This window comes from Cavia porcellus, unplaced genomic scaffold, assembly GCF_034190915.1.
Source record: "Cavia porcellus strain 051 isolate PalLab524CR breed Dunkin Hartley unplaced genomic scaffold, mCavPor4.1 scaffold_1, whole genome shotgun sequence".
Taxonomy (NCBI): domain Eukaryota; kingdom Metazoa; phylum Chordata; class Mammalia; order Rodentia; family Caviidae; genus Cavia; species Cavia porcellus.
The window spans coordinates 137,742,648-137,757,893 of NW_026947484.1; the positions used below are offsets into that span (position 1 = coordinate 137,742,648).

Here is a 15,246-nt window from a genome sequence, read left to right on the forward strand (position 1 = left end):
GGAGAATTTCCTTTGTCTTTTTGTTACCATTTTCTAATTCTGTTTCTATTGTGATCAGAGGATATACTTTGTTTGATATCAAATAGGACTTTATGATCCAGAATATGCTGTACCTTGGTGAATTTTCCATTTTGCTTGGAAAGATATGGATATTATTGTGTGGAATGGTATGTTGATTTCAGTTACACTCTTATTGGCAAATAGGAAGTTCATGTTTTCTCTATTCTAAATTATTTTCTCTCTGGTATTTTGTCAATTACTGAGGTAAAGCGGCCCTTCCTTGTAGTCAGCATGATTGTTATAAAAAAAATGTTAAAGAATGGCATACAAATTCAGATGATTAAATAGATCTTGTAAGGTTTTATTAGTAAGCTTTTGTCCCATTGCTGGGACAAAAATGTCTGATACCTCCAACTTAAGGAATGAGGGGTTTATTTTCAGAGGTTTGTTGGGCCCAAGAAGCACAATGACAGAAGAATACAGTGGAAGAAAGTTGCTCAATTCATAGCATCCAGGAATCAAATAGCTAAGAGAAAAACCAGAAGAGGCCAAGGCCCAGATGTAGTCCCCAAGGGTTTGTCCCCATTACAGACTTCCCAAATAGGCACTACCTCCTAATAGCTGATTCAGCTATGAATTCATCCATAGATTGATCCACTGGATGAGATTAGTGACTTCCTAATCTAGTGTCTTCTTTAGAAGTCTCTTAATTCATTTGTCACTCAAACTGACAGAAAAGTCATAGGATACAAGTTAACTACACAAAATCAATTATATTTCTATATACCAACAATAAACAACAAGAAATACAGTTTTAACATAGTGTTACTTGTACCCATAATAACAAACATGAATTGTATCAGAGTGAATTTGACAAAATATGTGTAGAACCTATATACTGAAATTATAAGTTGTCATCACGAGAAAGTTAAAAGGATTTAAAGAGGGTTCATGGGGAGATTGAATTAGAATACTAAATATTCTAAATTCATATTTAGATTTAAAGCAACCCAAGACAAATGACAATAGGCTTCCAATTCTAAAACTGCTGTGTGAAAATACAAAGCATTTAGAATAACTAAAATATGTCTTTAAAAAGAAGAGCAGAGTACAAGAATGTTTACCTTTTGATTCTAGGTAATACTGTAAAACTACAGTAATGAAGACAGTATAGTTTGGTTTCTCTTTCCATATCCTTGTCTTTTTTGTTTTATAGTGGTGGGGGTCAAAGTGTGACGATAGGTTCTATGCCACTGGGGCACCTCTCCTGTCCAACAGTATGGTTTTAACATCAGGATTAGTTATAGCCATCAGGGGAAAAGAATGAAACAGAGTTCCACATAATTACTTAATCAGTTTTCAGCAAAAATACTGAAGTACATCAGTGAAGAAAAAGATAGTTTGCCTGACAGATAGTGCTGGATCAACTGGATATTTATTTGAAAAATAATGAAACTTGACTATTACTTCAGTGTTGTATATGAAAAGCAACTTGAAAGGTATTGCAGATCTTAGCATAAAAAGTAAAAGTATAAAACTTCCATTAGGAAAAATTCAAGAAAACCTTTGTGACCTTGAGGTAAGCAGGGAATTTTTGGAACATAAAACACATTAAGAGAAAAAAAAATGGTGAGTTGGATTTAATGAAAATTAAGAATTCTGCTTCTTGAAAGTCATTTTAAAAAACTGATTTCAGTCTTTAGTTCTTTTAATTCTTCTACTTTGTTGGTTAAGCTGGTTTTTCTTGCTTTCTTAGTAGAATGTTGAAATTAATTGCTTTTATTTGTTCATCTTAACTAGTATAAAGTTTTAATTATATTTTGCTGAGAATCTTTTTATGCTTATAATAAGTCAGGGTGACTTTAAAAATGATTTCTTTTTCTCAGGATGATTTACCAGCTTTTTAATTTTAAGGATTATTTTACTTTTGTTCCACCATGGTTCTGTATTTTGTTTTACATTTATTATTTTTTAAACTGGTCTTTGTGCCTTGCTCTGCTCACATTCCTGGTGGAGTAGGCAAGGTGTGGCCTCAGTATGCACAAGGGTGCTGGTGAGTTCATGCCAGTGAGTATGTGCTGTGGGACACTCTGCCAGCAGCTGCATCAGTGGTGCTAAGGACCAGGCATCCTTCAGATGAAAGTGGCTGAGGCTGACAAAATCACAGGCAGGTTTAGTGGCCGGTTTAAAACCTATGCTGTCTGCGAAACCATTCGCAGGATGGGCTGAATCAGATGACTACATTTTACAATTGGCCAAAGCTTATGGCGTCGTCTGAAAGAACTTTTGAGTGAAAAGAATTGTAGATGTGGAACATCTATCACAAATCAATAGTCAGAAAACAAACAAATAAACAAACACAATGTTTTTTGCCCTTTCTGTAAATTTGAGCTTGTACTGTGACTTAGCTTGTCCTCTTCAATAACTCCCTTTTTCTTTAAACCTTTTCTAATTTTTCTTTTTTCCTATCTCTGTTAACTAGGTATCTTACATTCTAAGCAGGCCAAAATTAAGGTGAATTGTACTTTCTAATTTTCCTTTATTTTTCTATTAATTATTAATATTTCATCTTAGTAAAATATATTAAATTGTGTATATCATCTAGTGTTTGCATGGAAAAGTGAATGATACTGGGTCGGTATATTCTTTAATTGTATGTAAATATTACATATAATAGACTTGGAGAGAATAATTGTAATGATACTTTCACATCCAAATATAGGAAGTTCACAGATGGGTGCTACCATCGTGGATGCTTTGGATACCCTTTATATCATGGGACTTCATGATGAATTCCTTGATGGGCAAAAGTGGATTGAAGACAACCTTGATTTTAGTGTGGTGAGTATAAAAATCTTATAGATTTACTATGGAAAGACATTTTGTTACTACCAGGTTCCTATGTTGATGCCTAATGGTACTATGGTAGTATTGGAAGGTAGAGCCTGGTGCGTGAAATTAGTGCCCTTGTAACACAGCTGCCACTGTGAGGCTCCGTGAAAAGGTATCTGTGAACCAGAAAGTCGGCGCTTAAAAGATCACCTCCTGGGACCTTATCTTAGACTTCCTATCCTTAGTACTGTCAGAAATAAGTTTCTGTTTGGCAGCTACCCAGTTTATGGTATGTTGTGATAGCATGTCTAGTGGGCCTAAGAGAGTAACAAAGTTTTAAGCATGGTACTAGCAGTGTAAAGAAATCTCAATACCAAGTCCTGTTTCTTCTGTCAGTTGTTATTTTTTTGCATAAAACATATGCCTGTTCTCACTGTCTTCTTTTTACATCCTTAGCATGTGAAGCGTTATGTTAAGTGCATTAGGGTAATAATTGTAGTGGTGATGGGGAACAATGAGTTAGATGCATCGAAAAACTCTAAACTCCTTCTTAAATAATAAGGTGGATTTTTAAAGATGTAATGATTTGACTCAGCTTTAATGAACCATCATATTTAGGTTAGTGCCCATCTTTCCAGCACTTTTTCATGGTGATACTGCCTAGGTTTGAAGCCCAGCACAGCTGTTAGGCTTTGGGAGAACTTCCTTTTTCTTTTTCCTAAACCTATCATCAAATTGTTATACCACCGTAATATTGTGAGAATTATTTGAAATAATCTAGTATATAGTAAGTGCTCTGTTTTCATGATTACTGGTCTTTACTAAAAGATTTATGGACTGTCTTGTCATGTTCATTATCATCTTCAGTGATGTTTGTACTGGCTGTGTTCCTTTGGACTGTAGTACCTTCCACTCCTCCTCTCTCAGCTTTTCTCCCTGGCACTGTTCATTATTTAAATTGTGACTTCAATCCATATGTATTTCCTTTCTCATGATTTGCCTGGTGCTAATTAGAGAAAACTGTTTATCTTTTGTGTTACTTTAACATTTTCAATGCTAGACATAGTCATTGATGTATCTTAATTAGAATTTTTATCACTTTTAGGTTTGGCAGTGAGTGACAGAAAACCTAGAACAACTGAAACAAGATAGGTGTTTGTTTATCATTCATGTAAGTCAAGTACAGAGATAAGCAGTGCTTTGAGTAACTCCTTGGTCCTCAAGGACCTAGGACCCTTTGTCTTACTTGCTCTTGTCAACTTCAGTTTGTGTAAAGCTGTGACCTCACTGTTAAAAAATGGTTTTTCAAGATCCAGGTCTCTTGTCTACCTTCATTTGGTAGAAAGGAAGAAGAAATAGTTGAGAGCTGTGATTGTTTTTTAAGAACACTTAGGAGTTGGTCACTTTAATTTTGCTTGTATGCCACTGGATAGCTTTTCATATCGCCCCATCTCAGTGTACAGAGAATGTAAAAAATATAGTCTTTTTTGGTTATTGTTGTTTCAGTGTACTTAGGTTGGCCTTATAGATTGTGCTTTTTAAAAAAAAATACCTAGTTTGTGAAATTTCTGTTCTAAATCCACAAGAATATATTCTTTTATTTGAGGATATTATATTCTTATATTTTATTTGGGAAAACATTTTAAAGTTTTGCTTTCGCATTTAGTTTTCAATGCATATTGAATTGGTTTTCTTGTATGTCAGATGACATAGGTAATCATTAGTTGATCCTATTACCATTTCTCTTCCTCTTATTTATGTATACCATAATATTTTCCTCCTATTATGTATACCATGTATTTGTTACGAATTTTTTCTTTTCCATTGGCTTTTGTCTTTATCTTTGCATCAGTACTAAACTGTCTTAGGTATAGTATGTATGTATGTACGTATGTAAACATTCATTGATGTATTTATTTTTGGTTTTTTGAGTCAAGATCTCACACTATAGTCCACGCTGACAGTGAACTCCCTATGTACAAGAAGCTTAATAACTGTATTTGAATCTTGATAGCTGAGGTAGAACTGTGAGAAAATTATTTTAGTTCTCAGTCCTTTCTTCTTTCAGACTCTGGAAAACTATTGAAATTTTGATGAGGATTGCTTTTAATTTATATATTGGAAAGAATTGGCCATTTATGTAATATCAGACACCACCAGATACAATTTAAGTAGAGGATTTAATATTTCCTCCAGTAGTTTACTGTTTACTCATTTTTAGTCACTTTGGGGATACTTTTAAAGTTTTATGTAGCTACTTACCAAAGTTTAAAAGTACTGCAGTCAATTTCGTTATCCTTCTTCTGAGTAACTAAGAATCTTGGAGTGCTTTAACTTGGCTCATAACTCTATTGTCTTATGTGTACTGTAATTGTGTCTTAGTTGGTCTCAAATTGTATTTAATATTTCAAATTAAGTAATGAATAGATAAATACATGTATTGAACACCTTTTTTTTTGCAGCAGGAACTGTTCTGGTTCTGTGAATGTAGTAATGAACAATACAGAATTGTATCTCTTTGAGTTTATATTTCAGAGTTGGGAGAAAAACACTGGACAATTATTTTTGTATGGTATGTTAGATGGCGGTAAGTGCTGTGGAGAGTAATGAAAGAAATAGGATTAAAAAAAAAGTGGTGGTGGGGCATTGCCAGTATACATGGGGTGACTTTTGAACAATTCTTTGTTAAGGAGACATTTCTGAGAAGAGACTTACGGAATATCATGTGTGTGTGGATGTGAGGTTATCTATCAATAGATACAGTTGAGAACAGAATTGGAGGTTACTTTCTCAGCTAAAAGGCTGAGGTCATGGCTAATTGTCTTTCTGCTATGCTATTGTAAAATATGCTATCTCATTTTGAATGAATGGTCTGTTACTAGTTTCATGTTTCTCTTTTTACTGTGTTCTACTATTCTATTACCACATGTCTTTGTGTAGACTGTTCTTTAAAAGATTCATAATATTTCATCACACTGAGGATTTATGTTTTCATGAGCTTCAGAAGATCTTCAGTTATTACACCTTCCAGGAATGCATTTTTTCCCACTTTTCCCTTCTTTGCCTGTAGAACAACTTCTTTCTCTCTAGTGAGGGAAGATAGTAATTTTATAAGTAATTATATAGTACTCAGATGATAACGAATTGTAATTGGGGAAATAAGGGTAAAGGATATTACTGGTAGGTGATTACTCATAGTGGGTAGGCAGAAAAGTTTCTAGTATTATATTTCCTCAGAGAACTGTAGGAAATGATAGTGATTCATTTATCAAGAGAAGAAGGTAACATGTAAAAACATGTAAGACAATTCTTGCTATAGCAAATATGTCTATAGAGTGAATCCAAAGGATTTTAGTAGCAGGGGTGTTGGAAAGGCTGTGAGGAATCCGAGCATATTGTGTCTTACTGATCATTTTACTCTTGAGTATAACCAGTGGCCATTGTAAAGGTTAGCACAGAATAGTGACCTACTGAAACCCCTGCAGAGGGTTTAGGTCTCCCACCCGGCAGTATGGCACATGGATGTAAATAAAGAAAAAGAAAGAAGGTTCTGCAGAAGAGGAGCTCTGGGATGACCCAGTGCTCTCTATGGAACAAAGAGCCACGAGTCCAAAAGGTCATGACTTATTCCTGTCAGTCAAGCAGGTGGGTTGTGGCACAGTTCTAGGGAAGAGGAACTTTGCCAGCACTGGATGTGAGGAGAAAAAGAGCACAGAGGTCGTTCAGTTAGCAATGCAGTGGACAGCTTGATGTGTACAAGGCTAGTACTTTTACTGCTAGGAGGTGTCATTTTTTTGAGTCTCATAAGCCTCAGCTGAGATGATGTCTTGTGTCTTAGTTCTGGAATCTCACGGCCCCCATTCCAAGCCCCCATTCCAGCCATGAAGGAAGGGGGTCGAAGAGGTCACCTCTTGCTCATGTATTGCAGTGAGAAGCATTGGCATCTCAACCAGACTTGATCACATCCTTTTGGCCAATTAAGGGAACATATGCTTCTAGATAACCAGCTCTGCATATCTTGGTGAATAGGGTTGAAGTAAAGGTCAGGTAAAGATCAAGGCAAAGGGCTTCATTTCTTTGGAGAGTGCAGCTTGGCGGTCTCCCACAGTAACCTAAACTGATGTAAGATTTAAATGATCATTTTAACCATGGGCCAAGGTATGAATGAAAGCAAAGAACTAGTTTTGTAAGTTACTGCTACACTTCTGAACAGTGATGGGGCCTATTTTTAGTAAATGTCTAATACGTATCCTGCAGTAGCTGTAGGTTGAGAATATTGTATACTAACATTTTAGTTTTGGGGTATGGTAAGATAAACACCGTATTATCAAAACATTGTGTCATGAAAGTTGTCTATTGGAAAAATTATACTTATGCTAGTCAATAGTGTTTTCTGCCTATGTATGGTATGAATTATGAATATTATTTTTATGTTATATGCTTCTGTGGATTCTTTGATTATACTCTGCCACTTACTTTCTTTCCATGTTACTAGAATTTCTCCAGATGTATTTATCAATTTTCATATTAAATGGGAACATATAGACTCTGTATATAGTTACATGTATATATTAATAGTGCTATGTTTGTACCAGTTTCTTACAGCTTGTTTGCCTTATATTTGGTTCATGATTTTTATTCTGATAGATAGCTTGCAATTCAGGGAAATTTCATGTCTGTCATTGGTTACTAAAACTGTAGTATTTAGTTTATGCTTCCACAGTACCTGTTTTCTTAAGGAATTTTTTATAGTGTCACATTTTCTTTTTTCTTTTTTTTTTTTTTTTACTTTTCTGAATCATTTGTTTTTCATTGTGATATATGTGAGCTGTATGTACACTAGTTTCTTACGTAGAAGCCAGTTTTATTAACATACTAATGCAGTAATTCATAATTCCACCATTTTTTATTCCTCATTTAATATTTAACATGTGTATGTATATGTGTCCGTATATATATATAGAAAAATATGTATTATGAAAATATTTAAAATTTATGACAAGAAAAATAAAAAGCGTACTGTAGTGATTAGTAAGAAAAATATTGATAGGTAAAGTATTATTCCAGAACTCAGGATCCAGTGCTGAAGAAGTGTAGGCTGTCTTGAGGATCTGACAATAGTCAACAGTTTTAAATATATTAATTTCACAGTACTGTGTAGGATATATGGAAATGGTGCATTGGTTTTGGCACCAGGAAACTAGTAATAGAGGAATTTCAGTAATATTAACAGTGAGAGATGAGATTGTAGTTGCCTGAAGTTGCCGAAACTGAAAAAATATTCTTACATATTGTGAGAAATTATGTATTGGAAATATTTCACAAAACTGTAAAACATATTTGTGAATGTTTTTGCTTTGTTTTCACAGAATTCAGAGGTGTCTGTGTTTGAAGTTAACATTCGATTTATTGGAGGACTACTTGCAGCATATTACCTTTCAGGAGAAGAGGTGAGAGAAAATGAGTCATACATTGTTTGCTTTGAGAGGAGGAATTATGAAGAAAATTTAATAAAATGGAAAATTTCCCTAGCAACATATTGCTTCTTCTAACTTGAATATTACTGAAGTAATCTAAACATTTGCAGATAGAATCAAATGTTTCAGTTGGAACTATTTCTTCAGAATAATGAGTTTTTTGTTCTTGAGAATCTCAGTAACTAACAACTTTATCACAGACCCAGACTTCATACACCTCATATATCCTTTGCAGGAGTGATCCTTCTCCAGAATTTTGCAATTTGTTGTTCAAACAAAAGGGAAAGAAATTTTTTAGACCAAAATTAAAGACTGAATCAAGAAAAATACAGATCTTCCTGAGACCAAATATTAATTATTAACACTTTATGTTTGGAAGTTGCATGCAATTTACTGCTGTAAAAAATAATTTAAAACAGTGCAACTCTGAATTGTCCTTTCTGGTAGTCTTAGTATAGTATACACTGGTACACTTTTGGGACCTTTGGTAATGGAAAAATTAAAAGGAATGAAGGAAATTTTATTACTGAAATAGTTTAGAGGAGATGAGGTTGGAGAGTGGAAGAAAGAGCTAAAGAAGAGTTTATTTCTATTTGTATTTTGCTTTGCTTATATTTTTAAATTGGTTTGTTGGTCTAAATGATTTATAAGAGCTTTTTCTAAATTTGCAAAATGTCATGTTTCCTTATATATATGTATGTATGTTACAAAGATATATTTCTCTTTGTTCTGTTTTTAGTTTTGTAGGGTTTTATCTCTTTTTGCAATTATCTGTATGTATGTATGTATGTATGTATATGTGTATGTATGTATGTATGTATATGTGTGTGTATCAGGAATTAAACTTGCAGCCTCGCGCTTACCAGGCAGGCACTGTGCCACTGAGCTACATCCCTGGCCTGCAGTTTACTTTAAACTAGTGATTTTTAGGAATTTCCTCCCTGTTGTAGCTTCTAGATTTTGGTTCTCAGAAAACCTTTTCTGTGTCTATGTTATAAAATAAAATCCCATTTTTTTCTGGATTTTTATGACTTTTTATGCCTATATGTAAGTATTTTATCTTTGGTTCTTGTGTGTGTGTAAAAAGTGATCTGTCCATGTACTGTTTTTTAAAAGAATATGTTCAATGATGCTGGTATTTAAGATACTATTATATAAATCATGCTCGTCATACTTAATGTGTCATTTCATTTTATAAATTTGGTTGTGCTTCTTGCTTATATTTCTGTAAACAGAGCAGTTCACATTTAATGAAATAGAAAAAACAATTTATGCTCTGGCCAAGAGATTTTAATACTTTAGTGTATTAGAGTCAGGGTGCTTTTTGTTTGTTTGTTTTCTTTTTTAAAATTAGTATAGATTTCAATTCATACCCACAAGACTCTTGATTCAACTTACTGTGGAGGTCAGCACTATGTGTTTTTTAATTTTACTTTTTTTTTTTTGGAGACAGGTACATACTTTATTTTAGAGATGTTTTTTGGAGATGATTTGATCTTTTGGAAAACTGATCTAGCTCATATGAATAAAGTTATTGTAAGTAAATTGTTAGGAATTTTAAATCAGGTGTCTTAATGTGTTATTTATATTGAGTAAAATTCACATAGTTTGTAGTTCTGTGAGTTTTAACAGTGTGACCAATAGCATTAACAGAATAAAGAATTTTAACCAGAAAATTTCCCCTTTACATTTTATAGTCAGGCCACACTCTATCAGTCCTTGGTAAACTGATGTATTTTCTGTCAGTAGTTAGTAATACCGGATTCTTTTACTTAGCACAGTGAATTTGAGATTTATCTATCTATAAGAAGTTCTTACTGCTATAAAGGTAAACAATTATATGAATATAACAAGCCTCTTACAAGTATTTGACTATAGATTTTTTATAGGTAAATATTCACTTCTTGAATAAATACATAGGAGCAGTATTACTGGGACAAAACTTAGTTTACATTTAACATGATAGAAAATGTCAGACTCTACAGTAGTGTGAGTTTCTATACTGTTTTAGCAGTTATAACCGGTATATTACAGAATCTCTATAGTTTTATTTTGTGTTTTCTGTCAGATGATGTTGAGTATCATTTGGTATGCATGTCATCTGTGTGTCTTCTTTTGGTAAATTGCAAAAGTTTTACTCATTAAAATATGTACTACTAAAGAATGTGTTTTCTACTGAATTTCAGATGGTTTTATATTCTATGTATAAGTCTTTTTATAACCTATCTGTAGATATTTTTTTTGTCTTTTTTTCATTTTTTATCGGTACCAGGGATCGAACTCATGACTGCCTGCTTGTAAGGCAGGTGCTTATGCCGCTGAGCTAAATCCCCAGCCCCTATAACCTATCTGTAGATATTTTTCTCTGTGGCTTGCTTTCTCAGTGATGTAGCAGTATCTTTTGAAAATACAAAGTTGTTACATTTTTTAAAATTAACTTTATTGGTACTGTTTTAGTATACATAATGATCACAGTCATCACTGGGAATTTGTATGTATACATAATATGTCTTGATTCTTCTTTTTTCCTCCATTCCCCTATCCTTCTAAACGTTTTCCCTCTCCCTATTTACAAACACTTTGTTTTTAATTTTTTCCTTCTGTTCCTTTTTCCTTTTCCCTTCCTTCCCTTTCTCCTCCCTCCCTTGTGTCCCTTCCTATTTGAACATTTTTCTTTCTACTTCCCAATAGCTATCATCCATTTTAGTGCTTCTTTACCCTTTGGATTCTCACACAAGAAAAACAATGTGATATTTAAACATGTATATCTGATTTATTTCATTTAAAAGTATAGTCTCAAGGTACATCCATTTAAAGTGTGTCAAGTTTATCTTTATTTATGGCAGTGTAGAACTCCAGTGTATATAAAAACTACATTTTAAAAACCTGTTTATAGAGCTGCCGCGCCTGGCCATAGGTCTGCAGAGGAGGAGCTGGGCAGATCTGGGGTGCCCTCACTGGCCTCTCTGCGTGTCTGGAGGACTCTGGATTTCTGCGCCCAGTCTGCTGGAGTTCCCTCAGGCTTCCAGGTGCAGTGAAGGGGAGAGGTGGGTTTGAGGCTTCCACATCAGCCTCCCCATTCCCGGCTTCATTTGGAGACCTGCTGAGCTCCCGATAGGTGGGCTGGCCCACACTACCAGCCTAGCCCAGCCTGTTTAGCTGCCGCGCCTGGCCATAGGTTTGCAGAGGAGGAGCTGGGCAGATCTGGGGTGCCCTCACTGGCCTCTCTGCGTGTCTGGAGGACTCTGGATTTCTGCACCCAGACTGCTGGAGTTCCCTCAGGCTTCCAGGTGCAGTGAAGGGGAGAGGTGGGTTTGAGGCTTCCACATCAGCCTCCCCATTCCCGGCTTCATTTGGAGACCTGCTGAGCTCCCGATAGGTGGGCTGGCCCACACTATCAGCCTAGCCCAGCCTGTTTAGCTGCCGCGCCTGGCCATAGGTCTGCAGAGGAGGAGCTGGGCAGATCTGGGGTGCCCTCACCGGCCACTCTGCATGTCTGGAGGACTGTGGATATCTCTGCAACCAGGGTGGGTCCACAGGTTCCTGAAGCACTGCGGCCTGTGGTGAGTACCCTAACCCGGCTGCGATTGAAGAACTGTGGAGCTTCCAAGGGGCAGGTGGGCGCACAGTGTCCCTGAGGCCCAGCTTGTCTGGAACTGCGGAGTTCTGAGCAGGCAGAGGAGGGCCACTGGTTCTGTAGGCCTAATGGCTTGGAGTAGCGCGGCGCCAGAGTCCCAGTAGCTCCAAACATAGAAGGGGATTTTCAACAGATCCTGAGGAAGCTTTCAAATAACACTTGAAACACAGAAATATAGGAAAATGACAAAAAGAAAGACCAAATTACAACCTCAAACCTCCAGCCCATCTCAAGAAACCCTAGGAGCGATGTATATAGAAGAAAATATATCCCATCCACCTCATATATCGGACACAATAGCCACTGAAATTGACAAGCAACTCCAGGAAGCTTTAAAGAAATTCAAACTCGAAATAATCTCCCAGATAAAAGAAGAAATGATAAAAGAAATGAAAGAGATTCTAAATATATCTAAAGAAAACACAGATAAAAAATTGGAGGAACTAAACAAAAAGATAGAATCCCTAGACGAGCAATATAAGAAACAAACAGAATACATAATGCAGATGCACAGAGATATACAGGAAATAAAAAACTCCACTGAAAGTTGTAAAAACCGCCTTAATGAAAGTGAAGATAGAATTTCAGACCTTGAAGACAGGATTGCAGCTAGTGAACAGGAAAGGAAAGTTCTTTTGAAAATAACAAGGAACCAGGAAACAACAATTCAACAACTGCAAGACGATGTAAAGAAGAATAACATAAGAATGATAGGGATTAATGAAAGAGAGGGAGACAACATGAAGGATGTCAGGAGGATATTTAGAGAAGTAATAGCTGAAAATTTCCCAAGCATGAGATCAGAAACTGACATCAGGATCAGTGAAGCATATAGAACTCCAAACAGTCATAACCAAAATAAAACTACACCCAGACATATAATAGTCACCATCCCAGAAATCCAACACAAGAATAGATTATTAAAAGCTGTCAGAGAGAAAAGACAAATCACTTATAAAGGAAAACCTATCAGAATCACAGCAGACTTCTCAGCACAAACGATAAAGTCAAGAAGAGCATGGAGTGAAGTATTCCAGATCCTAAAGCAAAATGATTTCCAACCAAGACTGATATATCCTGCAAAACTATCATTCAAAATAGATGGTGCAATACGATACTTCCATGACAAAGAACAGCTGAAGAACTTCATGAACACCAAACCAACCCTGCAAAAAATATTGAAAGACAGTTTAGATACACAAAGGAAAAAACCACTAAGCAAAGCAAATAATTAAACAGAACCGAAAGATAAAGATGCAACAGCAGAGAGATAACATTCCTACAATTAACCAGCATTTAACAGTAATAACCATTAATGTAAATGGTCTCAATGCACCAATCAAAAGAAACAGACTAGCAGAATGGATCAAGAAACAAAATCCAACCATATGCTGTTTACAGGAAACCCATCTAACCCAGAAAGATACTCACAGACTGAAAGTCAAAGGATGGAAAACAATTCTTCATGCAGCAGGAATCCAAAAAAAGGCAGGAGTAGCCATTCTGTTTGCAGACAACGTGAACTTTAAACCAACAATGACCATAAAGGACAAAGAAGGTCACTACATACTCCTTAGGGGAAAACTCCAAGAGGAAGAGATAACTATCTTAAATATATACGCACCAAACTCCAGAACACCCAGTTATATAAAACAATTATTAACAGAAATGAAAACTCAAATTATCAGTAACACAATTGTAACAGGAGACCTTAATACACCACTGACACCAAGGGACAGATCAACCAGACAGAAAATGAGCAAAGAAATAACAGAACTGAATCACACCTGTGAACAAATGGGTTTGATAGACATATACAGAATGTTCCACCCAACAACATCAGAATACACATTCTTCTCAGCAGTACATGGATCATTTTCTAAAATAGACCATATATTAGCTCACAGAACATATTTAAGCAAATGCAAAAGAGTTGAAATCATCCCTTGCATATTATCAGATCATAGCGCTCTGAAATTAGAAATTAATGACAAAGGATACTGCAAAAATTCCGCAAACACATGGAAACTAAATAACACACTCTTGAGTAATCAGTGGGTCACAGAAGAAATTAAAGAAGAAATTAAACAATACCTAAAAGAAAATGAAAATGCAGATACAACTTACCGGAATCTGTGGGATGCAATGAAAGCCGTTCTGAGAGGAAAATTTATTGCACTGAGTTCCCACATCAGGAAAACAGAACGAATACAAATAAATAACTTGATGCTACACCTCAAACAGCTAGAAAAAGAAGAGCAAGTCAAGCCCAAAGCCAAAAGAAGAGAGGAAATTATAAAAATCAGAGCAGAAATCAATGCAATAGAGACTAAGAAAACAATCCAAAGAATCAACGAATCAAAGAGTTGGTTCTTTGAAAGAATAAATAAAATCGATAAGCCCCTAGCCAACCTTATTAAAAAAAGGAAAGAAAAAGCTCAAATTCATGCAATAAGAAATGAAAAAGGAGAAATCACTACAGACCCAATAGAAATACAGAGGATCATCAACACCTATTTCGAAAACCTCTACTCTCAAAAGTTTGATAACACAGAAGAAATAGACAGATTCTTAGAAGCATATGAAGTACCAAAGCTAGATCAAGAGGATATAAAACTGTTGAATAACCCAATCTCTGCTAATGAAATTGAGAATGTAATTGGGTCCTTGCCCACCAAGAAGAGCCCAGGCCCAGATGGATTCACTGCAGAATTCTACAAGAAATATAAAGAAGACCTAATGCCGACACTCCTCAAACTCTTCAATGAAATTGAAAGGAAACAATCCTTCGTAAGTCATTTCTGGAAGCAAATATTACTCTAGTACCTAAACCTGAGAAAGACCCAACTAAAAAAGAGAACTATAGACCGATCTCCCTAATGAACACAGATGCAAAAATCCTCAATAAAATATTGGCAAATAGGATCCAGCAAATCATCAAGAAGATTATACACCATGACGAAGTGGGATTCATCCCAGGAATGCAAGGATGGTTCAACATATGCAAATCAATAAATGTAATCCACCATATCAATAAAGCCAAAAATAAGAATCACATGATCATTTCTATAGATGCAGAAAAAGCCTTCGATAAGGTCCAACATTTATTCATGATAAAAACTTTACAGAAAATTGGAATAGATGGTCTTTACCTCAATATAATAAAGGCCATTTATGACAAACCAACAGCCAGCATCATACTAAATGGCCCAAAATTGAAAGCCTTTACTTGAAAATCAGGCACAAGACAAGGATGTCCTTTATCACCACTCCTATTTAATATAGTACTGGAAGTACTAG

The 15,246-nt window shown here is 35.4% G+C and overlaps 1 protein-coding gene across 7 annotated transcripts in view; it reads left to right on the top strand.

The window, feature by feature from the left end:
• Man1a2 (mannosidase alpha class 1A member 2) overlaps window positions 1–15,246 on the top strand; it is a 156,611-nt gene that overhangs the window by 49,061 nt on the left and 92,304 nt on the right. For 6 of the 7 annotated variants that reach the window (XM_063256235.1, XM_063256229.1, XM_063256248.1 and 3 more), the window contains 2 exons: window positions 2,723–2,841; window positions 8,202–8,282. In XM_063256235.1, the coding sequence (XP_063112305.1) occupies window positions 2,723–2,841; window positions 8,202–8,282 (200 nt within the window). Of the gene's footprint in view, window positions 1–2,482; window positions 2,515–2,722; window positions 2,842–8,201; window positions 8,283–15,246 lie in introns of those variants that run through there. The other variant, XM_063256264.1, reaches the window with a different exon arrangement.